This window comes from Anopheles stephensi, chromosome 2 (assembly GCF_013141755.1).
Source record: "Anopheles stephensi strain Indian chromosome 2, UCI_ANSTEP_V1.0, whole genome shotgun sequence".
Classification (NCBI taxonomy): domain Eukaryota; kingdom Metazoa; phylum Arthropoda; class Insecta; order Diptera; family Culicidae; genus Anopheles; species Anopheles stephensi.
In genome coordinates, this window is record NC_050202.1 from 33103608 (window position 1) to 33130495 (window position 26888).

A 26888-nucleotide genomic window follows, 5' to 3' on the forward strand; every position below is an offset into this window, starting at 1 on the left:
TGCAACGTTGGTAGCGCATGCAGGGGCAAATGTATGCTGGTGATGGAGAGATAGCAACAAAAAAAGAAAATTGTTTGCTGTCACACCACTTACTAATTGACGTGCTGAACTCAGTTCTTTCCATATTAAAAGTAAAGAATTGTGGCACTACCGTATAATCGGTTACTTAGTACGCGGAAGGTACAACTATACTCTAAAGTGATTGTTTATTTTGAGATTTCATTTTCTTACTTTCCACAATATGGTATGATTTAGTACACAATCCCCTTCGCCGCCATTCCCCTGCGCCGTTTGCTGCTTCCATCAGCACAATTTTATCGGCAGGTTATGGGATTGGAAATTTGAACCGAGCGAGAGAAAGAGTTGTGCTTAAAGAAAATACAAACGCGCGCGCGCACACACACACACACACACACACAGACACACATTTAGCAAATGAACGTAGGAAAAACATCAATCACAGTGCTGAGCCCAGGGGAAATGGGTAAATGGGACGGCGAGTGCAGTTGCCTGACTTACTAATGCTTGCTCTCTGTAGAAATAACGTACAAATACAAGGCGGCGTGTAGAGCGAGTGCAGGCAATAATTAATAACATCCTCTGGACCGTCCGTCCGTGCTTGTTACTGATCGTGTGTTTGGATTGGATGGAGTTTCATTCTTGCTCCTGTCCGGCGGTGCTTGCTAGTGCTGCCCTACCGGATCCTACGCAAAGCTATACCGTAGCACGTAATAACACAGGATGCCGAAACCGATGTAGAAACGTCACCACCGAATATTAAACGTGTCCGAACGGACAAACAATAAATAAATAAAATAAATTATCCTCAGCAGAGTTGCCTGTATACTGATGCAAATTGCACACTAGTGCATTGTTAGTCGCGCTCCTGTTTATAACAGCTAACTTCTACTCCGCAGCTTGCCTAAGTGTTAGCACAGAAATACTACACGCGATCTGCGTACGCCATATTAATCTTCTCATCTTTAGCCACATGCAGACAAGTGGCTGGTAATGAACTACTGCTACTAGTACACCTCATTATCTCACCTCGATGACTCGTTAATATATACCTCCGTTGATTGGGGTTGATTCTGATTTTTTAATCGCAAATGCACAACACTACTTACCTTTTGCGTGAAGCCTCCTCTAGTGTGCTCTAAAAATGTTACGATACTGTTACCGTGTTCTTCGTGAAACGATTGACTGCGCTACTGCTAGTGCATTATCAGAGCAAACAAAGCGACCTAGTCTCTCCCTACGGCACGATGATGCGTAATAGTACTGTACGGATGTTGTACAATTGTGCAACACCTCATTACTTAATGTCACTAAGAATACAACGGTTTAGCAGACACCTCTTGTCAGCTGATACGAAGAAACTGTGCTCTAAATCCGTTGCTTTTTTTTTGAGAAACACGTATCTACCTTTGGACACAAGCACCCGATCGGCAAAGAAACTTACTGCGCGCTGTTAGGCTAGTTCCTAGTGGCAAATGGAAACGCATCGATTGGGGTAGATCTATCGATCAGTTAATAAATTATCTAGCTCTTCAACAAATTTCAATCTATCGTCGGAAATCAAATTGCACATAAAAGGCGGAGGCTTTTCCTCTACGCTACGCTGCTCCGAGCAAGATCTGTGTCTCTTTATGCTTCATTTCGATAACAAACTTATATTCTCTCTATCGCACCATCGCACCGCTTTTCAAGTAATGTCGTGACTGCAATTTCGTACAGGTTTCCGTCGTTCAATCTACCAATGGATAATTATTTGTTCTTTAGCTTTGTTCTGGAATGTGTTAAAGCAAACTTTCTAAGATAGGAAAAGGTTTTTGCAACACAAAAAAGTGCAATCCAGCATTGCTATTCCGTAAGCGCTCGCAGTTCCAAGACTTTCCCATTTACAAAACGCTCTCGTTGGAATGGGTCAAGCAAATGGGACACAACGTGGTGAAGTAACAACCAAACGGAGATCCAGTTTTAGCTCCTGTTGAACCTGAATGAACACGTGTGATGCACGGTTTATGTTTCAGTCAATTTAATCAGTCGAGTAAGCTCCTAGGAGATGAGTGAGGCACGTGTGTGTGTTTGCCGACACGTTTCAGCACGCACTTCATTGCGGTATCTTTTGTTCCGGTTCATCGTAAACTAGCCGGTACACGATACCACCATCGAGCCTCAAGATGGTGGGGCTAATTTAAAACAATACCGACTCAATGTCGCTGTTATCCTCGCTGCCAGTCGCCTCGGTGGGGTCACCCATCGCGACCCGAGCATACTCGTCCGTATCGATACTTTTGCAGAAATAAATGGCGTACTTGAGTTTCTCCTGCAAAACGGCCTATGAGTGAGAATCGAATGTTAGTTAGTAATTCGTTTCTGTCTTTCTACACCGAATCCGGTTCGCACGTACCTTGCACGAGTAACGGGGCATCTTCAGCAGGAAAAAGCAGGTGTAGCTTTCGGGCAAGAAATGATCTGGAGGGTTGTACTTGTCCAGCACTTGCAGCACGAAATCGCGCCCTCGAAAGTCGGCTATGGTTCGAGGCAGCCGGGTGCGCCCCCAGACAAAGCGTAGAAACAGTGACCGTTCCTGATTGGTAAACTCTTCCATCACCTCCCAGAACCATTGCACGAGAGAGGACGTCGATTCGACGCCCTTGTACGTGGCGACGGTTTTCAGCAGACAGAGTGGGATGTCTGGCGAACCGCAGACCATGGCCTGCAGCTCGGCGGCAGAGAAGAGCGATAACAATGGGACCGGTATTACCTTCGACATACCATCTCGGACGGCTTTCACCTGCTCGTCGAACTCGTGAATGCGATAGTTGAGCGCAAGCTTCACATACTCGTTACGATTTTCTGGCGTTATTTTAGTATTTCTGAAACGAGTCGCAATGTGGAAAGTAAGATACAGACATTCTGCGGATTGTGTTGCTAGTCGAACGGTTGGCTTACTTGGTAGATAATGGAACTTCGTGGCCTTTGGCAGAGGGTGTAGAGAAGGGTAGCTCGATCGATGCAAACACCTTTGGATCGCTTTCCACGTCCCTAATGTACAGTAATCCGGTGATGTAGTCGCGGTCCACTTCCGTCAGATCGGACGGACGTAACGCTTCTCCGCACAGCTGACGCCACACGGGCTCAGCAAGGCTGCAAAGTTAGTGGCGGAAAAGGTACATGTCGTTATTGCAAGGATATTACTCTGATGCAAATGATTCTTACTTTAAACTTAATGGCGATCCTGTCCGTACGGCGATACCCATCAGCACACCCAAAAACCTAAACATATTCATGTGGAGGACGGTGGTAAGCGTCGGATCCAGCAAAAAGCAGTCCCTATTAGCTCCAGCATCACCGCGACCGTTGGGCGTTTGTATCAGCAATGGGACGCTACCGTTCTGCAGCTCATCGCACATCTCTGCAATCGATTCGCTGAAGCCGCCGCCACAGTCGTCGACACTTTCGCCAACAAACTTCACCTTCCACACACGATGCGGCATCGACAGGGCTTCCTGTGTCAGTAGCGGCAGCTTCTGCACCATCTGCCCGAACACGCTTTTCATACCGTCGACACCGGCAAGTCCATTGCCGGATCGCATTCGCGATCGCTTCACCTGGATGCGGTTCAGCTCTATGACAGGGCCGTGCGGTTTGTCCCGTACCATCGTGGTCTGAATGACCTTCCGGAAACCCGTTTCCTTGATCGAGTAAACGAGCACATCCTTCAGGGAGGCCAGTGAAAGAGATCCGGCGATCGGCAGCATGGCCAGGCAGGGACAGAGCAGCTCCGAGAAATGATGCAGCAGCACCAATCGAGCGTGAAGCACTTCCGGTGCAATGTCGCGCACCAGATCATACTCGAGGGGTGGTGAGGGTGGTGGTCTGACCGCTTCACTTAGCTGGTACGTGGAAATTGCGAGCGTGTGTGCTGACCCGCAGATCACCTTCACGATGTGTTTCCCTTGCAGCGATTGCACTAAACGTGGGCGCTGTATTGCTGTGACAGTTCCATCGCCCAGCTGGCCCTCGTCGTTGTCGCCCCAGGTAAACACTTCACCTCCATCGCTGCAAGCAACGCAGTGCAGCGATCCCGTAGCGATGGAGATGATTTTCTTTCCCTGCAGTGCTGCAACTTTTTTCGGCCGCCGTACATGGTCCGTATTGCCGTGGCCCAGTCGGTGGTAGTCACCCTTGCCCCAGGTGTACACACTTCCGGAGCGTGTGAGAGCTACCGAGAACTGTGAACCACATTCGACCTTCGTCACGCCCAAACCGGCCAAACTTTCGATCTTCATCGGTACCTTGCAACCATCGGAACCTCCGCGACCAAGCTTGCCGTAGTCACCGTCACCCCAGCTCCACACATTGTCATCGTCCGTGATGCAAAGTGTCTGCGCATCACCCGATCCACATGCGATATCAATCGCACGATAGCCGAGCAACGCTTCCACCAGCTTTGGTTGCAGCTGATCTTCGGAATCGCCGTGTCCCAGCCGACCGTAGCGGCCCTTGCCCCAGGTCAGCACATGTCCTTGGATGGTGATACAAGCAGAATGGGCACTGCCACACGCAATATCGACGACACCGATCCCCGACAGGGATTCGATCAGCTTTGGCCGGTCGTAACTATCTCGGTTGCCGTGGCCCAGCTTTCCGTCCTCACCTTCCCCCCACGAAAACACTTCTCCGTCGGAGGATAGCGCAAGGCAGTGCTTGCCACCCGAATTCACCGCCACCTTCTTGATCATCACATGCTGCAGCGATTCGACGAGCGTTGGGGTGGTCACAGAGTCGGTTCCCCCGACACCTAACCGGCCGCCCGCACCGTAACCCGTTGCGTACAGCTTTCCGTCGGGTGTTACCGCGTACAGCGTTTGCTCACCGCCCGCTATCTGTATCGGGCGCAGTAAACTTAACGCTTCGCACGGTGTTGGATTTTTTATGCGACTTCCATCCAATCCACCGAGCTGGCCACGGTGGTTGTGGCCCCAGCCGAAAATTGTACTAGCGCCACCCCACGAGAAGGCCCAATCTTCCGGCCTTCTGTTGAACCATTGCAGAAGCTGCGAATCGTATTGCGGTGTAAAGTAGCCGTGATCTTCGTGCAGATACTTTGTTGCCTCGTTACCGGTCGCATTCGCTGGCAAAGAATCGCTGCTTCCGGCGGTGATGGTGGTCGTTCCGGTGCTGCTGCTACTGGTCGTGGTGCTACTACTGCTGATAGTGCTGGTCAAATCGAAGGCGAGCGGATGACTCTGGCTAAGCAAACTCGAATGGCTAGAAGTGTGTTGGATGAGCGAGCTGTAGCCCTCGGTAGGGCCGCTCTGACCGCTAGCACTCACGCCGACCACCGTTGCTTGTGCGGGAGTCGCTGGTGAAGCTATTTCGGCAAGTTTTTTGCGCACTTCCAAACAAAATGCAGGCGGCAGATGCGTACGGCGTGTGAGGGCTTGGGCGACACGAACTGCTGCACAGTAACGTCGGAACCAGGCCCAACGGTGTGGATCTGCCTGGGGCAATAGCAGCGTGTCCATATGCATATCGCACGCTAGTGCTACGAGTGTTTTGAAATACTCCGAGTGCATCAGATGAATGCCGCTTCGGACTTGCGGTTCTTCGTACTCGTACTGCCGCAAGATAATCGGTACGAGTGGCGTCAGTATATCGGTCACAGCGGCATCCAGCGGCCTGGGTGTTCCATCCTTTGCTGGGGTTACACTACTGCTGCAGAGCAGCTGATGCATCTTCTTCAACGACCATATACGTTGAGCTACAGTCAATGAACCGAGCTGGGCACACTGGGACAGCGCCGATGTTAGGCGTATGAGCACACTGGTGTTCGATGTGGGAACTGGTAGCGAGTCCAGCAAAGCCATTACGAGCGCAATTGAAGGCTGCGAGAGAACGGTCCGATCCGATCCCAGCTCTTGTAGGTAGGATTCGGGCATAATCCCGTGTACGTAGAATCGCCATCCCCATCCATTCACTGAATTGTCGCTAGTGAATTTCCAGCGCATTTGATCGCCCGGGATGCGAATTTCCTGGGCCCACTGAGCGTACTCACGGCCGGAGCGCGTCGCAACCACGTTACCCGATCCGTCGAAGATTATCAGCGGATCGTTGCGGCGTTCTGTGGAGCATTGACTGTCAAACTCAATGCGGAGTGATTCGGCTCCGGGTATTTTCACGTGTCCTGTGGACGAAGAAGAAGGCATAATCTTATATTATCTGTCGCTTAAAAAATGGTGTACAAATGTACTGACCCACTAGTATGATGTCATCAATGTAGGGATGGCTCGTTTCCTGCACCACTGGCTTCGGAAGCTTGCCCAAGGAATGGCGTGATGTGCACAAATCCTCCAGCTCGGTGATGCACGTTTCGATTAGCATATTGGCGATGGTGGCGTTTGACTTTGCAAGCGCAATCAGCGTGCTGGCAATGGTTTCTGATGTACTGGTTGCACCGGTTCGGCCAAAAACGCTTAGCTTTAGCAATTCTATCAGATGCTTTGCTTCCGCTTCCCCGAGTAATGCTGTAAAATCGTCCAGGTTGCTAGCGTTAGCTTCGTTCATTAGCTGGAATGGAAGCAAAGATATTAATAAAATTAGTACAAACGGATTTTTTCTCTTTTTTGAACGAAATTATGCCCTAGCATTGAATCTAATGAAGAAATTAGACTGATTTTCAACGACATTTTATTCGCTGCCAATGCCAATGAAAAACCAGACCAACGATATTGTTTAATCGCTACTTACCTCATCATGATGCGTCATTGTAGCGGCCATTACGGACATTGCGCTCGCGGACATTTTCGACTGGCGCTGCGTCGCATTGCAGCTCGAAATCGAGGCAGACAGTGACAGAGATCCGGTTAGACTGCGATACGCACCGAGCGTATTATTCATGCCGGAAATGATCGGGATATCACCATCAAGAAACTCGTTCGCCTGCACGAATGATACAAGAATACGATGAGCAGAATCATTTTAATACCCACCGACATTACACCTTCTTACCGTAACTGCCGTTAGGCCAGCGATATCTGCCGGCCCTTCTCCTCCACCGTGCGCTATAGTTTCGTTCTGTTGGGCCAGTGTACTCTCGGCAACCGTCGTTTTCCCGGCACCCGTTTCATCGCCCTCTGATATAGGCGACACAGGTCGCGCCATGGTATCTCCACTGTGCCCATACGTGGACACCTTATCGGCCGCACTCACCTGCGAGTGGCAGGTAAGGGCCGCTATTATGCATGCCCGGGCATGCAGAATGCTCATGGCGTTGATGATGTGCGACAAAGCGGCTTGTCTGGCGCTGGCCGTCTCCAACGAGAGCACAATCTCGGACAGTGATGGTCGCTGCGGTTTGCTGCTGCTCGAGACTGGTAAAGGGGAGGAAGTGGTCGCTTCCGTATCCGACGCGTAAATGCCCAAACTGTGGCTTCCGAGCGGGTCCTTTGCTACGGCAAACGCAACCGGTTCCTTCTTATCCTTCTCGGTTTGATTCTGCGGTAAACTCCAGGCCACTGAATGAGAGCTACCACACGCTACCCGATTAACGAAGATGCCATCTAATCCCAGCACGAGACTCGGTTTTTTGTTAACAATTGTGTTTCCCGATCCTTGCTGGCCATGATCGTTATCACCCCATGCGAACACCTGCCCACTATCGGTGACGGCGAGACAGTGCAGAGCTCCAACGGCCACGTGAATTACTTTCTTTCCACGCAGCCCTTGAATGGGAGTGGGTTTGCGAACGTGCTGGTCTGTACCGTGGCCCAGTCGGTAATAGTCGCCCTTTCCCCAGGTCCACACCTCACCAGTTTTCGTAAGCGCAAGGCTAAACTGTGCTCCACATTCGATCTGCATCACGCCCACTCCGTTCAGCCGATCCACCTGGTGCGGCGTGGAACATCCTTCCGAGCCACCGCGGCCGAGCTTGCCAAAATCTCCATCGCCCCAGGAAAACACCAAACCGTCCTCCGTCAGACAGAGCGTTTGTGCGTCCCGGCTTCCACAAGCCACCTGCACTACACGATGGTCTTGCAGGGCGGTCACAAGCTTTGGTTTCAACTGCGTACAATTATCTCCATGGCCCAGGCGTCCGTATTCACCCAGACCCCACGTATACAGCTCTCCGGAGCTGGTGATAGCCGCACTGTGACTAGATCCGCACGCAATGTCCCGGATGCGCTTTGTGCGCAGCGTTTCAATCAGCTTCGGTTTTTCCAACGTTAACCGATTGCCGTGGCCCAGCTTGCCGTCCTCGCCTTCGCCCCAGGAAAATACTTTCCCATCCAGCGTAAGTGCCATCGCGTGCTTGCCACCCGAATGGACAGCTACCTTCTTCACTACGTATTGGCTCAGTATCGGCACCTGTTTCGGCGTGGGTACATTATTGTTGTGGCCCAAACCAAGCCTTCCATTCGTTCCCTCGCCGCACGCGTAAAGCTTCCCATCCTGCGACACAATAAATAGCGATTTCGAGCCACCGGCGATATGTATTGGCTTGAGCTGACTGAGCACGGAAGAGTACGTCGGGAGTTTCACCTTCGAACCTTTCAGTCCGCCCAGCTGCTCCTTGTCGTTCAGACCCCAAACCAACACCTTCGACGACACCTCATCGTTCAGCGAGGTCGGCTCGTCCGCGTAGTTCGAAGAAGTCGAATAGCTAGGTTCGGCAATGGTTTCGTTTTCCGACGCCAGAAAACCAGCATTGTGAAGCATCATGTCGACGTCCGTTTGTCTGCGCTTGCCAACAATCGACAGCCCGTGCACCCGGCACTGGATCCCATTGTTGCGACACTGTTTGATGCGAATTTCAATCAGCCTATAATACTGCTTGCAATCCGTGAGCAGTGGCATCGTCACGGTCGTTGAATTGATCGATACCCAACGTAGATCGGTCATCGAGAAACTATCATCGCCAACACGAACCACCACCAGCGAAGGCATGTGCGAGAAATCGTCCGGATCGACAATGATCGAGAGCGATTGCACCAGCACCTGATCGTGCATTTCGAGTCTTATCCAGTGCTTACCCTGGACCGCCGTGCTGGCACTCTGCCAATAGTTGTTGGTGCTTCGATCCAGCAGATACTTGGCTGATGCTTCATTCGAGGATACGGATAACGCACGGATACACCGGGACCAGTCATCGATGATGTCGAACGCTCCACTGCCAGCACCGTTTTGCGCACTGGAACCGGTTCCCGTGCCGTAGTTTGTTGGATTGGAAATCAGCTCTAGCTCGCTGACGCTACCCTTCCACAGTGTTTGCTGCGGAAATTCCACTATAGCCTCGCTCCCGGTCAAGGAACTCACCACGCCCGTAGTGCCACGCGGTGCCGACAGTGATGGAAACCGGTGTCGTGATACCTGGGCCCGCAACAGACGTACCTGCGATCCAACCATGATACCTCCACACCCGGATGGATCGGTGACCGTGGACGGTGGTTCGAGCATTTCTAAGTGTACAAAACACATCCAGTACGGACGGTCGTGCATTTGCCAGTCAACGCGCACATTCAGATCGTGCAAACCTTCCGGTTCCACCTTCTCCACCGTTCCGATGTCGCCTTTCCGTATCTCTTCAAACTCTTGACAACAGCGCACGAGCATTCCCGGGCAGATGAGGCCACGCACGTACATCGCATACTGATCGGTCGATTTGAAATCCTCGCGACTTTTGTACATCGCTCCGGAACCGCTGTTTTGGTGGTGGTGCAGGTGTTGTTGGTAGTCTTGCTGCGAGGAACCTCCATCCATAGTGTCTGAGCTAACGCTTTCCGTATCGCTGTGACCACCGCGCAGGTCATGATCGTGCTGTTCACCGTCTCCAGCTTTTGCTCCCGAGCTCAGCCCCAAGCTTGCGGTCAATTCCGGATGTTCCAGAATCCATTGAATGATTTGTTCTGCCGTCGGATTGCCAGTTTCGTTCTGCTGCATCAGATTCTTGTACGCCAGCTCGACCGATTTACGAGTAAATCCCATCTCCATGATTTGCGCTACCAGTGGGGTAGGAGCGATGAAAGCGTTCGCCGTACGACCTCCCCGTCCGCTGCGGATGCTCGCTGGATTACCGTCAAGCGATCCCATCGCTGCCGGTACTGGTGGTGGTGCCGGTTCAGCGGTAAGTGATGCAGCTTCATTGTTGTACACGGGCACTCCATGTATCATGGTTGGCTGCCCCAGTGCCAGCGGGCGTTTGTTGCATCGGGTGGACGATGCCGGTCCTCCGGTGGTATCCCCCACCGAATAATGTATATGACTGGCGAGCATTTGTGAGATGTTGAGTGCAGCCAGCTCCATCTCCTGATAGGTATAGCACGCTTTCAACGGGCTTGGCTGTGTTGCACGCAACAGAATGGTCTGTATCAGTAGCTCTGCCGTGTAGAATGCTTGCGACTCGTCCGATGTGTTTGATTCGGATCGCGTTTTGCCTTCTTCCGGCTCTGGACTATCACCATCGGTCGATACACTTTCGCGTGATGCACTTTTCGTCAAGCCTGGTGATCGCTGCCGGAGAATACGTCGCAGCAGGCTCTGGTTACGGAACAGCACCTTCGTTGCTTTTAATGTGGCAAAGTTGATCTGCTGGCTTTGAAGCAGCGCTGCACTGGCACAGCCGTCGCCGCCCGTGCTACCGTTCAGTGGGACCAGCTGCCCAATACCATAAAACATAACGGACCAAGAGTTGAGCAACATCTCGCTGATGGTGACCTTCGAAAGACTGAACGCTCCGACGTCTGCACACTCGGCCACTTTAAAGATGGGGATTTTCTTCGTTTCCGCAGCTCCATGCACGTTCATGACCACCTTGCCTTTCTTGGTCATGCGCGATATCGTACCCCGGACGCCGTCCAGCGTTATGTTCAACCCAATCCGGGGCCGCGAATCGCACCCACCGATCGTACCGAGCGTACCCATGATCGCACGCTTCTCACACTCCGCAATGGTGTCCAGCTCGTTTACCAGGAAAATGTCGGCCGTTAAGCAGAGTTTCTGTTGCATGAAGGAATTGATGCTCTCATTCCAAAGCGGCAGTGTGTGAAGCCGTCGAATCAAAACCACCATTTCCTCGGCTACGGTGCCGCTGTGCGAAGCGCTGTACAGCACGCGCGATTTTGCATCTATTGCGCTGGACAGTAGCGACGAATCGTTCGGGCAGGTGAGTGAGATCCGACCCAGCACATCGAACAGCTGACTAATGATGCTGTCAACGCGCGGCCGTTCGTCAGCCGTCCAGTTCACGAGCGTAGATTGTAGCAGCCGCAGGCAATGCAGCTTCTTGTACACATCCTTCTTGCTCGCGATCGGTGCATTTAGTATCTTGAACGCGAGCTCGATCCACAGCGGCGTGGTCAACTGGCGGGAGAGCGCTGGTGTGAACGAAATCGCGCGCAAAAACCCAAGCACGGTCCACTGTTCCAAGCCAAAGTTGTAACAGTGGCTGGCGACGGTGGTGGTGCTCATGCCCGAACGGAATTCATACGGCTGAAGCATTGTTCGGAACAGGGAGGCTACACCACGGAGAGCATTCTGTTCCATCTTCTCGGCATGGAGACCGACCGAGGCGAACAACATCTGCAGCGTTTTAATGCACACATTGCGCAGCAGCTTTGTTGGGTGCGACTCATGGTTCAGTGCGTGATCGATGAAATCTTCCCGTTCGCTGTCTTTGTCGGGGGATAGAGCCTTTAGAGCGCTATCGGCGAGACGGAGGTCATATTTTCCTTCTTTTCCCATGCGATACGAATTTGTCGAACCATTGTCCCATTCGACTCGTACCCAGCTAAAAGAGAGAATCCACGGGAGACGAGTAATTTAGTTTGCTGTCCTTCCCACATTCCATTTTACTGGAAGCAATTAAACCATAAACAGAGTATCACCAAGTTTTCTGAAACTTTCCCCATTATCGTTAAGTCCGTGTCACAGTCACGGACAGTTTCCCAGACTTGGAGATGGAAAAAGCTTAATAAAACATTGGAACACCCCGCAAACAAAACAGGTGAAATAATTGGCCATCTTTTACTCACCCATCTTCGCCTATTTCGCTGATGATACGTCCTTCACCACCAGGCCCATCTTGTTCACCCCACTTCCAATCAGCGCCACGAGCGATTCTTGTTCCAATTTTCATGAACTTTGTAAGTTCTGGCCCAGAAAGACCTTCCTTTGAAGATTTTAACTAAAAAAACAATAAATTGGTCATGTTATTAGGCAGAACATAATGACACTCCGACGCAAAACCCACGAACAACTTACATTAGTAACCACGTCCTCATAAATGACCGATGTGTCGGAAGTGTTCTTGTTACTCGGTATATCGGCTCCGGTCTGGCGCAGCAGTCCCATTATGCTGCCAAGTATGCCAGAATTGACCAGCAAGCTGAGCTCGTTCGCTTCGTACGTACGCGAAAGAATGCCGAAGATGCTGAGCAAAAACCGCGCTCGTGGCAGTTTCTTAAGAAACACGTACGTTCCCAAATTCGAATTATCCTTCTCGCCGTGCGTCCGATGACGTCCGTTAATTTTGTCTTGGTTCACGTACTTCTGTAGCTCCAGCACGGCCCATTCGATGATCTTCGCGTGTGCGATCAGTATGTTCGCCTTCTGGTAAGCGGTGATCATGTTCAACTTGTCGAGCACATGTTCCGACTCGCGCTGCAGCGGCTGCTGTTCCGGTTGAGCAATCCCATCCCCATTCCCGACAGCTGGGTGGCACCGTACGGAACCATGGCCCAAATGCAAACCGAGAAATCCGTTAAATAGATTGTATTGCACCGCATCAAACAGCCCGGTGATGCACAGCAATTCGTAGAACATTTCTAGCCCTTGCTTGCGGAGCTGGTAGCGCTGTATCTGGCAGTACATGGCCCGGCGCAACGTTTCCACATCGCACTGATCGTGCAGGATGAAATCGACGACTTGTTGGCTGATGCCGGTCTTAAATTCCGCCGGATACGATTCCAGCAGACACTTTTCGCTCAAGTTTGCGATCACATTGTTGATGAAATCATCCCCGTCTTGGGCTAACGTTTTCGCTCCCTTTCCTGCAGTGCCGTGGAACTCGATCATTTCGTTCGTAGGCGTTTTGCTTTGATCATCGTTGGTGAATGTTATTTTTTTCTCATTTCCTTCCACTTCCGCATTGTCAACAGACTCGATCGTGCCGGTCACATCTACCACCACTACACCTCCGATGCTGTTCACCGTACCGTCGCCTGGCTGTGGACAGTCGGTGTCGATCAGGTTTTCGTTCGATGACGCAAGCTTCGTCAGTGCCGGGTTGTTGCTGCTCAGCAGTATCACCGGCGAAGCTGACCGATCGACGGACGATCGACGATGCACATTGCCTGTGGCGGTGAGACTTTCCAGACTGGCCACCTTGATGATGTTTTCGTTGACTAGATTTTCCGTGGAGATCGTCACACCGGTCACTAGTGCAATGCCCTGGTGCAGATGTTGCTGCTGCTGCTGCTGCGGATGTTGTTTGGTTATGCCACAACCGCTTAGATTCTCGTGCGACTGTATCTTGCCACTACTGAACTGACTTTGGATGGTGGCATTAACAATGTCTTCGGGTTTCGCACACGCTAGTTTAAGCTGCCGTTTGGCTGCACGCATCTCCGCTATGATGCGTCGCACGAGCGCTTTAAACCGGGATGGCCGGTGCAGGATAGGGAGCCGCTCTAGCCCATGCTGCTCGAGACTGATCGCGGGTCGGATTTCGTACAACAAAAAGCGGCATTTGTCAATCATCGGAGCGCACACTTCTTTGTAGCTGCGGTTTAGCTGTTGACGCATCTTCACGATTGCCCATTTGGTTTGATGCACGGTACGAATGATGTTAACGATCGGCGGCGGTGGCTTTGAACCAGTGCCGCTCAGCTCCCGGTCAATCACCGCAAGTGCAAGCGGCCCGAGAGCCTGATGCCGTATCAGTACCGCCATCAGCAGCCGTTCGAGCTCGACGACTGGATGTTCCGGGGGAAACTCTTGGTGCCAGATCAGATGATGCTCCTTACAGTAGCGTTCGCAGAGACCGATCCATGACGCGACTAGCGGATCGGTAATCTTTCCTTCGCCCAAATTAGACAGTAGCGTGTCCACGCGCTGTGTTATTAGCACCATTGGCCAGCTTCCCATCACCGGTCCGCCATCGCCTGCCACGATCGGTAGCTGTGCGGAAGCGTCTGTCGGCGTACTTCCGGCAGTTGAGCCACTGCTGCGCGCTTCACCCTTTTCCTCATCGAACGGATTGGACGGTTGCAGAACCTGTAGCCCACCGCTTAGGACGTGTGAGTTGAGAAGATTGCGACATTGCAGTTCGGCTGGTTGCAGTGGCGATCCGACCTGTAGAATACTTGCGCGCTGGCCTAGCAGATACGCGAGTAAACATTCGGAGTGAAAGTGTGTTAGCGTCACGAGCGGACGTGGATTGGTAGCGCTGTCGTACATCTCGCTAACCGCATAACGACCCACACGCAAGTACGACGTGATAAACTCGAACGCTGTCCTATGCTGAGGATTGCCAATCTCGAGCGAAATGTCCTTTCCGGCGTGCTGTTGTAGAAGCTCCTGGGTGAGCGCATTTTCCGGCGAGTAGTCTTTGACGTCGTACACATTCCCGTTGATTATAACCCAATTGCCACCATCTCGTATGTGATTGTCGATGTCGCTGCGCCGGATCAATACCGATTCCTCCTGCACCGGCATCGCTTTCGACGCACCGCGGCTGATTATGCCCGGCCATCCCATGTCGTCCGTGTCCTGCAATTCGCCTTCGTGCGTAAGGCGATTAAACCCGTCGAGAGCGTTTAGCAGCGGGATTAGGTGGTGGTTCCAGTCGAAGTTTGCCAGCAGCAGTGGCTTATCCTGCTGGATAACGACCAGCCCGATCAGCAGTTCGTACAGCAGCGCATCGGAAATGTCGTTGCGAAGAATGTCCGCTACACCGTCCTTGCCCTGGAGGATCGTTTCGTACGCTTTGCCGAGCGTGTTTACGCACGGTCCGACCAGCTGTTGTATGTAGGTGTATAGTAGCGTTTCGGCTCCGCTGAGATCATCCGCTTTCGATGCGTACAGGTGCGAAAGCAACAAGCGTTGGAACTTGTGCAATAAATCCAGACTCGGTGAGGTTGGTTCTGACGAGCAGAAGCCGTCGTCGATTTTAAGATACGGACCGAGCATAAGCTGACCAAGACGTGCCTGCGTTAGGCTGGAATTGTTTCGTAGCAGCTGTTTCAGCAGGTGGAGCAGTGATAGATGTGTACCGGTTCCAGCACCGTGCGGTTCCTGCGCTTGAAAAGGGTTCTGGTTTTGATGATGGTTAATCGCCTGGTTGAGAGCCGTTTGTAAGCCACCTTCCGCCATCAGCGAACCGACCAGCAGGTCCGTCATGAACCGGTGTCCAGCACTGGTGGCCGCTGAACCCATCGTGCCGCCGTCATGTCCGGCTGGCAATAGCGAAGTAAGCGTCTGAGCACGTTCTGATGCCGTCGGTAGAATGATACTCCACCCGACCTGGAGCGTCCATTGTGCGGCTTCTTGCATCGTTTTCAACACAACCGGTCCACCTGCCAGGCTAAGTATGCGTGTCTTTAGGCTAGCCAGCAGCCGTGATCCTTCTACCAATCCAACCTGGCGCGGGTGAACGTTGTTCACGATCATTGCATGGAGCTGCAGGCGAAGCAAATTCAGCGTGCCAACCGCGATGCACTCTGCCTCCTGACTGGGCGGATGACGGGACGTGTCCGTGGACGTAACGCTCACCATACACAGCAACTGATCCAGCAACCGGAACGTGTGCTCGCTCAGATCCACTACGAACGGAATTTTGGCCGGAATGCCGTGTGAGGACGAGTGGCACCAGAAGAAGCTCTGCGCAACGCCCGCCGACATACCGGCGACGCGTAACGTAGGCGGTGTGGTGAGAATGGGCGTCGGAATGATGGGATCACGCGTGACGCATTCGGGACAAATTTGCTGAAAATCGTTCCGACCCCAGCCGTACAGCTCTCCCGAAGCAGTGAGCGCCAAACAGTGCGCCAACCCTACCGCTAAATCCACTATCTTCTTCCCTTCCAGCACTTGCACCATCTTCGGTACGGGGGAATGTTCAGAATTGCCGTGACCAAGCCTTCCACCGTGACCTTTGCCCCAGGTATACACCGTTCCTTCGCGTGTCAGCGCTACACTGAACTGGGAACCACTAAACACTTTCACTACACTGGCCTGCGGCAGTTCGATTTGCACCGGAACCGAAGAACCGACGCACGATTCGTTTCCGAGCTTACCGAAATCACCGTCTCCCCAGGCAAACGCTAACCCTGCGTCGGTCACACACAGTGAATGTGCATCACCGCACCCAAGCGCCACGTGCACGACCCGGTGCGCTTTCAGTGCGGTTACGAGCGTCGGTATATATTTATCCTCGGAATTGCCGTGTCCTAGCCGACCGTACGTGCCTCGGCCCCACGTGTAGAGTTCACCGGTGGCCGTAATGGCTGCACTGTACGAAGAACCACAGAAAACGCCCGTCACCTGCCGTTCGGCCAGGGCTACAATACGTGTGGGCAGCTCTTTCGCGTTCGTATCGCCGTGTCCGAGGCGCCCACCATCACCGTTACCCCACGAGTACACGTCCCCATTAGTGGCAAGCGCTAGCACATGGTGACCCTCGCAGTGTGCCGCCAGCTGAACGATGGTGGTTTCCAATCCCTTCACACGCTCCGGATAATTGTCCTCCGTCATCGAGATGGTGTGGGACAGGTACAGCACGGAACCGCTATCGGTTAGAATGTAAACACAGTTCTCTGCACACACGATCTGGCGCACCTGATCGTACAGCAGATCGATGGTGGCGGTCGAATAACGCGGCATTGCCCCGTCTATGCTTCCCGGTGCCGTTACCGAGGTGACCATGGCGTCGAAATTTGCACAACCCGTACGTATCGCTTCGGTGGCGGTAAATCCGTACAGTTCCGGCGCAGAAGCACTCCAGCCAAGGGTGAATATTTTCGGCGAATTCGCGTACTTGCTTGCTCCCTTCGTCGAACAGTTGCCAGCGGGCAAGTGTGGCTTTGCCAAACGGTCTAGATGACTGATAATGATAACGGCAGCCAGTTTGAGATCCACGCAGGTGGTTTCGTTTTCGGGCAGCGTAAGAAATCGCAGGAACGATTCGGTTGGACCGAAATGGAACGAATCCGACGTGTTGAACGAACCGAAACTTTCGATCTGCTCGTAGCGATGCAGCAACGGTACGAGCGGTGCTCCGGAATTCTGTGGCGGGCTTCGATTATCGTCCGACTGTTGATCTTTCTCGTGCAGCGTTAACAGCAGTGAAACGCCCTCCAGCGAACCACCCAATGTTCCTTTCTGTGCACCGAGTTCAAGCAGCAGATTTAATGCAATGTGCCGGTCCGCCTTCGGGACGAGACAACGGCCACCCATTACGTCACCCAGAACGACCTGGCGCAGGAACTTGATCGATTTTTCCACCACCTCGATCCATAAGGAGGACATTTGCGATGTATCAAACAGCGAGGCTTCCGGAAGCGATTGCAGTGCTTCCAGTGCTTCCGAGAGCAACTCGCTGCACAGTTCAACATCCTCCCCGGAACGCCAAGCGCGTCGCAAGAAGGCGAAGGAGAAATTGAGTGCCGCACGTGTACCGACCCGGGCCAAGCCGAATGTTGCCTTATCGGAGTCTTTTGCCGTACCGGCGGTACGATCGAGGCTTGAGTTTTTCTGCAAATATCAATCGAAACTTAGCAAACAGGCTTTAAAGTTGTATCGCTTGGTATGTAGCGCACTTACGCTCAGCTTCGCTGCATCGCACTCGCTGGTGGCCAGTTCGGTAGCATGGTGTTTTTCTTCCGTTTCTCTGTGCATTCCCATATCCTGCAGCGCAATAAAGTACCGCCGGTACACAAACAGTAGCTGACGGATGCGATTTGCCGACAGGCAATTGGCTGCCGCCTGCAGACATATTTCTCTTTGTTCGCCAATCAGCTTCTTTATGCAAGTTTTCTTATCCTCCGTACCTAAATAACCAAAACAAAGGCAAACATAAAGAAAATGGACATACGAGACTCGTTCTGGGGGTGTGCGCAATGCCGCAAAATTGCATGTGCGATTATGGTATGACAATGACCTTTCCCCACAGCACCACAGCACAGCGCCAGGGGGCTACTATTACACTCACCGGGAATGGGACTCCACAGCCACGAGTCCAGCAAGACGGAACTAGCCGAGTTGTCACCGGTCGATGGTTGCTCGGACGGGGATTGTGTGTGATTTTGCGCCTGGCCTTTCCGACCCACTCCATTACTACCGTTGCTACCGGTAGCCGGGCCTGCCGACGAATCACCGCCTTCTTGTACGCCAAGCTCTTCGCATATCAGGCAAATGCATTTGGAAACTGCTGAACACACGCCCTTGCAGCAGTCACAGGATATCGCTGCGTTTCCACAGTAGTATCGTCCGTCCGGGCGCAAATACACCACCTCTCCCATTCCATTCACGGCGGTCTGGACCCGCTCCGTAATCACTTCCTCATCCTGGATCAGGTGGTTCCACAGGTTTGCTAAATCGTCCGCATTTCGAAGCGCCCTACCAACGTCCGCTTTGATCCACTTGAAGCTTAAATAAGGTAAGGGCCGGAAGTATAGTTCGCCATTGCCGATGCTGGATGGAGGCACTGTCGTTGACGTTGCCGTAGCGGCCGCCGTTGTCGTTGCTGCCGTCGTTGCCGCCGCAGCCGATGCGCTGGTGGGATTCATCTTTTCCCATAGAAAATTCTTTCCCTTCTCTAGTGCACCACTTCACTGCAACTGCAGTACGTGCGAACAAATATACGCGAAGAGAAGCGATGCAGAAAACTATGTTGCAACTACGTTGCGCACGGTTTCACAGCTATTCCATGCATGCACCCACCGTACATGCACACACACACATACACTCGCGCACATGCATACACTGAACGGGGCCAGTAATTATGCACACCCGTGGAAAAAGAAAACTCGATTTGCAGCCCTGTCAATGGATCAATTAAACGCAATTGCTGGTGAGATGTAACGGGAAACTGAAACCATTCCTGGGTGCAGCGATTCCCATCCTACATCCCTGCGCCAATGCACGTCGCCAGACGAGGCTTACAGCTAGAAAAAGATTGTTTGTTGCCTTTGTTGCTTATGCGGGGAAAACCACCAATTTTCCACACCCGCCAGCCAGTCGAGCAGAAGTTACTTTCTCTCGTACAAATTTTCTTCACAACTGCTCCAATTGACAACAGTTGACGTTTTCGGGGGGCAGTTTCTTTTCAGCGCAAGCGCAGCGGAAAATGTACAGCTACAACTGATAGTTGAAATGTGCAATGCACCGCACTGTTTGTTTACCGAAAATATCGTTTGCTGCATAAATTCATCTGTCGGATTAAAATCGACATCGAATCATCTGTAAAAGTAAGCTACTTTGCTGATTTATGGGAAAATATCGAAACAATTAAGTTTGTACGGCGTTGGGAAGAAGAAATTGCCGTGAAATGGAGATAAACAAATGCGTTGGTGAGAAGTGAAGTTATGCAATACCAGGTATAGCTTGCGCTTACCGAATCAGTGTCAAATGGAACGAGGGGAAATTGGTTTGTTTTGATGCACTTTTGTTCACCTGTTGCATAGATCTCGTTTTATTGTCAAAAAAGCCGGCATCTCCGGATCAGCTGTGCGCAGAATGTAAACAACAATAGTGCGTGCAATCAGCTGACACGGGAAAAAGAAGCGAAAAGGGACGCAACGGAAGGCAAATATCTTCGTTTTGTTGTAGATAAAATGAGTATAAATCTATGTTGTTTAATTTTGTCGCAGCGTGTATTGTAAAATCGAAAAAAACTCCAACTTGCGATGTGATTTTGAACTTCAATTCTTGATATTTGTAATGATTTTGCCAAACTAGGACTCCAAAAACAGTAGAATTGGTCCACGAATTTGTTATTTTCATGTCCTGCACAAAATATTTGCGCGCAAAACGATACTTTTCAGTAAATATTGCGCGTTTACTGGGTGAATGCTGCCGACCAGTTCAAGCTGACTTGAATTTGAAACGAGATCAACCTCAACTCAAGCGGTAGTGTAAACAAAATGGAATGCATTATTTTTCTTTTTTCCCCTCACAATAATGACAGCCCGTTTGTGATATCACATCGGTACACTGTGTGTCGTGAAAAGCATCAGTTTTGTTTACAGCAAGCCAATAGATTAGTGAATAAAACCATCAATTTATAGTTTACTGACGCAAACAAATAGGTACCGCGCAAAAATGGCTGGAAATCCGAGTGAAGAACTGGGTGAGTAACAAATGGGTAGAAATTGCTCGCAGCAGTTCGGCTGTTGCTGTACGAAACCCCGGGAATGTCTGGATGACGATGCACTTTGCCTACGGAATTCTAATTAAGCATTTTCGGACGATTGTTTTCTTTGCAGAGCTTTTGGAGCGTGTACTGCTGCGATTGGGATTCGCCGATACCGATGAGCAGTTGCAGAGTACGGTGACGAAATTTCTCACTCCGGTGCTGATAAAGATCACGTCGCCGAATGAAAACGTTCGCAAGAAGGTATGGAACCGGCCTGCTCCGAGCATGTGTCCAACGAGGATTAAGGATTTCGATGTTTAATTTGTACCTTTTCCTGCACTTGTTAAACCACAGGTGATGGAGATCCTGACGCACATCAACAAGCGGTTGAAATCACGCAATCAAATTCAAATTCCACTGGCTCCTCTGTTAACTCAATACCAACAAGCCGAATCGTTGTTTTTGATCGTAAGTAACCATTCGCTCGATGGACAAACCTTCCGCCAGGCTGCTAATCCCACTTGAGCAATTCTTTATCGATTAGAATTTCGCCATCATCTACATAACGATGGGCTTCCCGAGGCTGACTGTGGAAGAGCAAACTGAACTCGCTCCTGTGCTGTTGAACTGCTTGGAAGGGAAGCCGGAAACACATCAGGACAAGTAAGATGCAGTGCTTTGAAGAAGTCGAGCGTCTTATGGCATGGATTCACCTAATGTACCATTTTCCCTAGAATCCTGATGCTGGTCCTTCCGCTGCTGGGCGAGATTAAGATACCGGAGAATCCGGAAAAACGGTCGGAACTGCTTGGGCTGTCAAATAAACCGCACACGAAACAGCAGCTCCTGTCTATCCTGATGGATGTGCTGCTGTTACCGTACGGCACGCTGCCCGACAGTGACGTGCCGCCCGGTATGAGCGTGTATTCGTTCAAGCGCGTTACATCGAAACCGCCCAAAGCGGAGGAGCTGGAACAGTTGAAAAAGGGCATCGTGCGGTTCCTTTGTGGGGGCATCTTTCCGGACCAGGAAATTTTGGCCCATCTTGTAGTAGCCTCGGCCGATACACGGTTCTCCGTAGCGACCCCAGCAATTGGAGAGTTGAACAAGATTTGCAGCTCGCTCGATTGGAATGATCCGAAGTTGTCTGCCCCACTGTACACCCTATTCTCAGGCAATGGTTCCAAGTTGCCCGACCGCAAGACAAGCGGCGTGAGCGCGAGGGTACGCCAGAAGTTGTTCCAACATTTGCTAAAGTGTCGCGGAAAAGGAATCATCATTGCGAACGGCATCCAGGTGATCTTCGAATCACTGTTCGGGGACAATACGAACCAAAAGTGTAAGGTGTTGGCGCTACAGTTTGCGTACAATTTAATCAACAAGTATGTATAGGTAGGATTGTTTTTACAGCAGGAATAGCGCTTAACGTGTCGCATCTTTCTTTCAGCGGTCAGACGGATCTTATCAACAAGCTGTCGAAGGTATTGCTGACGGGAATTGCCAAACTGATCGGCACATCGTCGGAAGAAACGAACGAGGTGCAGAATGCGGCGTACAGTGCGATGGCACAGCTGGCTATCGTGTGTCCTACCACCGTGAACGAGGACATTCAGCTCGTCGGCGAGTACTTCAACCATCTGCAGCAGGCTCCAGTCGAGCTGCATTCTTCCATTCGTGAAGCACTGGTTGCGCTGGCCCAAGCATTCGATTGGCGGAAGCAAAACAAATCTAACGCCGGTTCGGCAACGACCGTCATGGAGACTGAAGACGGAAACGATAAGCCGGGTACGTCGAAAAGAAAGCTTGTTTCTACGCCGGCACGCTTTGTGCCGAACGCAAACCAACAGCTGTTGCTCGCACTGCTCGCTGAAAAGGCTGAATCGAAGTTAACGATCGTGCAAAATGTCACCTCCGTTTACCTTACCACTTGCTTTCCGGATTACTATGTGCCTTCGCGCTACCTGCTGCTGATTATATGCGGAGACAGCTCGCAACTGCGCGAAATGATGACGACCTACCTGTACGGTGTGTCGAAGAAAGATCACATAAACTACGGTGCCATTCTGTCCGTGAGCGATTACGATCGGCTGGAGCAGTTTGAATCGTCCGACACGAAACACATCGTACTGCCCTCGTTCCGGGAGATGGTGGAGTACGTGGCATCCAAGTCGGAGCGGAAGGTGGCAACGGTTGTCGATCGGATGGGGTACGGGAAGGTGAAGCTGCCGTACGCTTTCGACACGTACGTGGAAATATTGGAATATTTGCGGCTCTGTTTGCTGTTCAATGCGGGCGTAACTTCGCATCCCAGCGATGACGAAACGCTCTTCAAGTTGACCGCTTTTCTGCGTAAGCTGATCGCCGAGGGACACCGCGAAACGGTAGTGAAGTACCATGATCTCGTGCGCCGTCTGGTGATCGCTCGCAAGGGTATAAGCGAGCTGACGTGTCTGTATGATCTGGTGAACGGTATTCCGGATGCACTCGTGGAAGAAAACCGCGATCTTCTGCTGACGCTGGAAGGATCACTGAAGGAAACGTCCGAACCGACCCGCGTTCTTATCGCGATGGTGTACGGTGTGCTGGTGGCGTATGTGAGCAACGATACCGAATTCGAGCGCCAGGTACGGGAGTTGCAAACGCTGGGTAATAAATCGCTCGAAACACGGCATGGTTCCATACTAGCCGCTGCCCATGCCGTCCACCGGAAGTTGCTGTTGAAGAAAAAAGAAACGAACATCTCTCTGCAGGAGTGGGTCATTCTGAAGGAACTGGTGGAATTGCTCATTTCGTTGCTGCGTGATCAACAATCGCTGCTGCAGTCGGCCGCCATTCGAAGTTTATCTCTGATTGGTTCGACCACCGCACTGCCCCTCCCGGAGGTAGAAAGCATGGACACGGACGATGGTGCAGAGAATGCGAACAAAAAGGTGGTCACCACGAAAGCATCCCTGATGGAAACACTCGTAACGTTGCTACAAAGCGGACATACGAAGGCAAAAATTCGCGAAGATGCTGCTCACTGTCTCGGATACCTTGCGGTGGGCGATCAGCAGTACTATGCCCGGAAAGTGTTGCAACGGTTCCTGGGCATGCTGAAGATGACCAAAGACCCCGCACTGCACATTGCGATGGGACAGGCACTGGCTTACACGTTGCAGGGCCTTCCCAAGGACGGACAGAGCGTAGAGGAAAAGGTCGGCAATGTGGACGATGAAACGCTTACCTGGTTCTTGATCGAGCTGGTGAAGCAAGTGAATGAAACGCACGCGTACTTAAAACAGGCATGCGCCGTCTGGCTGCTGGCCATCGTGAAAAACTGCAGCCACCGGAAGCCACTACGGGAGAAGCGCCAGATTTTGCAGCTCGCCCTAACGGATCTCCTCTCGGAGGACAATGGTGAGGGGGAAATGTTTAAAGAATTGTCTGGTTATGCCGCGGCTTTCATGTTTTCGCATGTTTTTTTTCTTCTTGATGTATTACAGAACTCGTGCAGGATGTGGCATCACGTGCAATGGGCATTATATTTACACTCACAAGCAATGAGGATCAGGAAGAGATGTCGAATCTGCTGCTCGATCAGCTTATCGGTGGCCGGCGACAGGTGCAGAAGGTGGTCGAGGATACGAAGCTATTTGAAGAGGGTGTTCTTGGGAAAACTCCCATGGGGTAAGGATCGGCATTCGCTTTCGTTTGATGATGCAATCAAGCTAATCTCCTGTGCTTTGCTATTCCTAATCCATGAGTACAGAGGCAACCTATCGACGTACAAGGAGCTGTGCGGGCTAGCTTCCGACCTAAACAAGCCGGAAATGATTTACCAGTTCATGCAGATAGCTAACCACAACGCTACCTGGAACAGCAAGCTCGGAGCAGCGTTCGGTTTGCAGTCAATCTCAAAATCCGCTAAACTGAAGATGGAACCATATCTGGGCAAGATTGTTCCGCGCCTGTTTCGCTACAAGTACGATCCGACGCCCAAGATCCAAAACTCGATGATAAGCATCTGGGACTCGGTGGTGACCGATTCGAAGGCTACGGTCGAGCTGTACTACTGGGAGATTCTCGAAGATGTGACCACAAATCTCACCTCGTACGAATGGCGTACCCGCATTGCGTGTTGTCTTGCCGTGCGAGATCTAATAAAGCGTGCCGCCGGTTTAAAGCTTCGATCGGATGCGGTGGGCAGAGGTAAAGGAGAGCCCCTTCCCGCTACCAGCATGATGGAGGTGGATGATCGACCAAGCGTACCGGAGCCCGAGTTACGGTACCTATGGAGCCAGCTGTTCCGCGTAATGGACGATCAGCACGAAGGTACGCGTTTGGCGGCGGAAGGAACGGCAAACGCGCTGAGCAAAGTGTGCGTTGTGGCTGCATCGAGCGATCACAACAAATCGGCCATGAATGTGGCGAGTTCGATCATCCCCCTGCTGCTGGAAACGGGCGTCACACACACCGTGCCCGAGATACGCAAGCTCAGCATCCGTACACTGTCCGAGCTGATCGATTCGGCCGGTGCGCTGATATTGCCCCATCTGACGAGCCTGGTGCCATGTTTGCTACAGGCGACGGGAGAGCTGGATTCCACCAAGCTGGCCTACCTCTCAACGATGGTGTCGGGTCAGGCGGGCGGTGGCACTCAGGAAACAATCGATTCGTTGCGTGCCGAGGCGGTCAAGCAGCACTACACGATGGAAACGTTGACAAAGTGCATCCGGCACATCAATTATGGCACGCTCGAACGCATGAGTCCGGCCGTGCTTGATCTCGTAAAGTCGAGCGTAAATCTCGGCACAAAGGTGGCTTGTGCGCACTTCATCTGTCTCGTCAGCATACACCTCGGACAGGAGATGCAACCGCTGACGAGCAAATATCTGGGCGCTTGCTTCGGAGGGCTGACGGACCGTAATGCGACGGTGCGCCGGTACTATGCGTCCGCCATTGGGCATCTGATCGGTACGGCTAAGGAGCAATCGATCGAACGATTGTTCGGCAAGCTGGAGGAGCTGTACTTCGAGCAGCAAGCGTCCCGTTCGAAGGCGGTCCCGCTCACGATACAGGCGATCAATAAACGGCACCAGGAGCTGCTCAAGGACTACAGTGCGAACGTGCTGCCGTTGGTGTTTTTTGCCATGCACGAAGAGCTCACGGAGGACACCCGATCGACGGTGGAGCTGTGGCAGGAGCTTTGGCACGACATCAACACAGGGGACGCCGGGTTGCGCATGAATTTGGATGCGATCGTAACGATACTGGAGACGAATCTTAACAATCCTTCCTGGTTGCTGAAGGCGCAGGCCGGTGCGGCCACGAATACGCTCGCGTCCAAGCTGAGCGCCACGCTGGAAGATTCCGTACGTTGCCGCTTGATCGAGCTGATCCTGAACAATGTGAGTGGACGGACGTTCCAGGGGAAGGAGCGATTGTTGCAAGGGTTGGCCAGCTTGTGCAAGAAGTTGGACCAGAAGGCGACGAATCACGGCGAGCGGATAGTGGATGCGGTGATGAAGGAGTGCCGAAAGGAGGAACCGATCTACCGTACGCATGCGTTACGATCCCTTGGCAACATTCTGGACGAGCTGAAGGTGGATCGATTCGAGGAAGTGTACAACATGGTTTGGCATTTGCTCGATAAGCATCAGCAGGATCCGGATGGTCCTGGCGAGAGCACCTCGTCGGGGGGAGAATTTGTGCCGTCGGAGGAACGGAACAAGCAGATGCTGATTTCCGTACAGCTGAAGGAGACGGTATGCGAAACGCTGGGAAAAGCGTGGCCCGAGTACTCGATCGAAACGCAGCAGCGCTATCAGCGGATGTTTGTCGAAAAGTGTGTCCAGTGTTTGAAGCTCAACACACGCCCAGTACAGCTGTGCTTGCTGCAGGCGCTTGGTCGATTTTTGGAACGTTTACATCTGCTTCGTAGCACAGTTGACGAGGCCAGCGAAGCTGAAAACGGTGCAGGAGGAACTGGAACCTCTGCCCTGGGGGCGAATCGTGAGAAGAAAGCGAAGGTCGAAACAGATCCTGTGGATGGAAACATTCTGGAGACTATTTGTCGTATCGTGCTGTCGGCGATCGTTGATGTGTCGGGTGAGTTGAGAAACGAATTTAAAGCAAAAAAAAATCGCACATTTAATTATGCCATTTTCTGCTTACCTTTCCTCCAGCGATACCACATACTGGGCTGAAAAAGGAAGCACTGAACGTGATGCTTATATTGACGAAAAAGTTGAAGGCGAAGGACTCCGGAACGGTTGACCTGGAGCTGGGCTTGGTGCGACAAACGTTCGCCCAGATACTGCAGCAACTGCAGAAGGACAGTGCGCCGGAAATCAAATGTCGACTGAAGGATTTGGAGGACAAACTCAAGTAGGATCTGTTGCTGTTGTGGCAAAGGTAAATGATTCGATTGCAAGATAAACATTTCAGAACAGTGTGCGCGTGTGTGTGCCGTAGAAAATAAGGAATAAGGGTCAGATCATATAATAAAACATGACTCGAAAGATAGTGAGACTGTTAACGGAAGGAA

At 51.8% G+C, this 26888-nt stretch overlaps 2 protein-coding genes across 3 annotated transcripts; one reads left to right on the top strand and one right to left on the bottom strand.

The window, feature by feature from the left end:
* Positions 1–155: 155 nt before the first annotated feature.
* LOC118507417 (probable E3 ubiquitin-protein ligase HERC2) lies at positions 156–19370 on the bottom strand. Of its 2 annotated transcripts, XM_036045881.1 has the most exons (12): positions 19168–19370; positions 18215–19044; positions 17827–18053; positions 12268–17757; positions 12039–12190; positions 7021–11794; positions 6760–6951; positions 6267–6579; positions 3226–6196; positions 2959–3153; positions 2414–2882; positions 2198–2341 (listed from the first exon to the last, which is right to left on the bottom strand). In XM_036045881.1, the coding sequence occupies exons 2-12, from the start codon at positions 18789–18791 to the stop codon at positions 2198–2200; spliced, it is 15504 nt and encodes a 5167-aa protein (XP_035901774.1). In that variant the 5' UTR covers positions 18792–19044; positions 19168–19370. The 2 variants fall into 2 exon arrangements, with proteins under 2 accessions (XP_035901775.1, XP_035901774.1); XM_036045882.1 differs by having other exon boundaries at positions 156–2341; positions 18215–19369.
* An 815-nt stretch (positions 19371–20185) lies between these two features.
* LOC118507418 (proteasome-associated protein ECM29 homolog) lies at positions 20186–26879 on the top strand. The gene is made up of 9 exons (XM_036045884.1): positions 20186–20353; positions 20490–20620; positions 20714–20827; positions 20904–21022; positions 21094–21741; positions 21807–23758; positions 23845–24028; positions 24111–26449; positions 26527–26879. Exons 1-9 carry the CDS (start codon positions 20326–20328, stop codon positions 26730–26732), a joined length of 5721 nt encoding a protein of 1906 aa, XP_035901777.1. The 5' UTR covers positions 20186–20325; the 3' UTR covers positions 26733–26879.
* The last annotated feature ends 9 nt before the right edge of the window (positions 26880–26888 follow it).

What these genes read in the sequence shown, in the direction of transcription:
- LOC118507417 (XM_036045882.1), bottom strand. Translation starts at nt 18,791, where the DNA reads ATGAATCCCACCAGCGCATCGGCTGCGGCGGCAACGACGGCAGCAACG. An exon ending in ATGAGGACGTGGTTACTAAT is followed by an intron (nt 12,191 to 12,267) that starts GTAAGTTGTTCG and finishes TTGTTTTTTTAG; the next exon opens with TTAAAATCTTCAAAGGAAGG. An exon ending in GAAGTTCCATTATCTACCAA is followed by an intron (nt 2,883 to 2,958) that starts GTAAGCCAACCG and finishes GACTCGTTTCAG; the next exon opens with AAATACTAAAATAACGCCAG.
- LOC118507418 (XM_036045884.1), top strand. Translation starts at nt 20,326, where the DNA reads ATGGCTGGAAATCCGAGTGAAGAACTGG. An exon ending in AAATCCGAGTGAAGAACTGG is followed by an intron (nt 20,354 to 20,489) that starts GTGAGTAACAAA and finishes TTTTCTTTGCAG; the next exon opens with AGCTTTTGGAGCGTGTACTG. An exon ending in CCGGAAACACATCAGGACAA is followed by an intron (nt 21,023 to 21,093) that starts GTAAGATGCAGT and finishes CATTTTCCCTAG; the next exon opens with AATCCTGATGCTGGTCCTTC.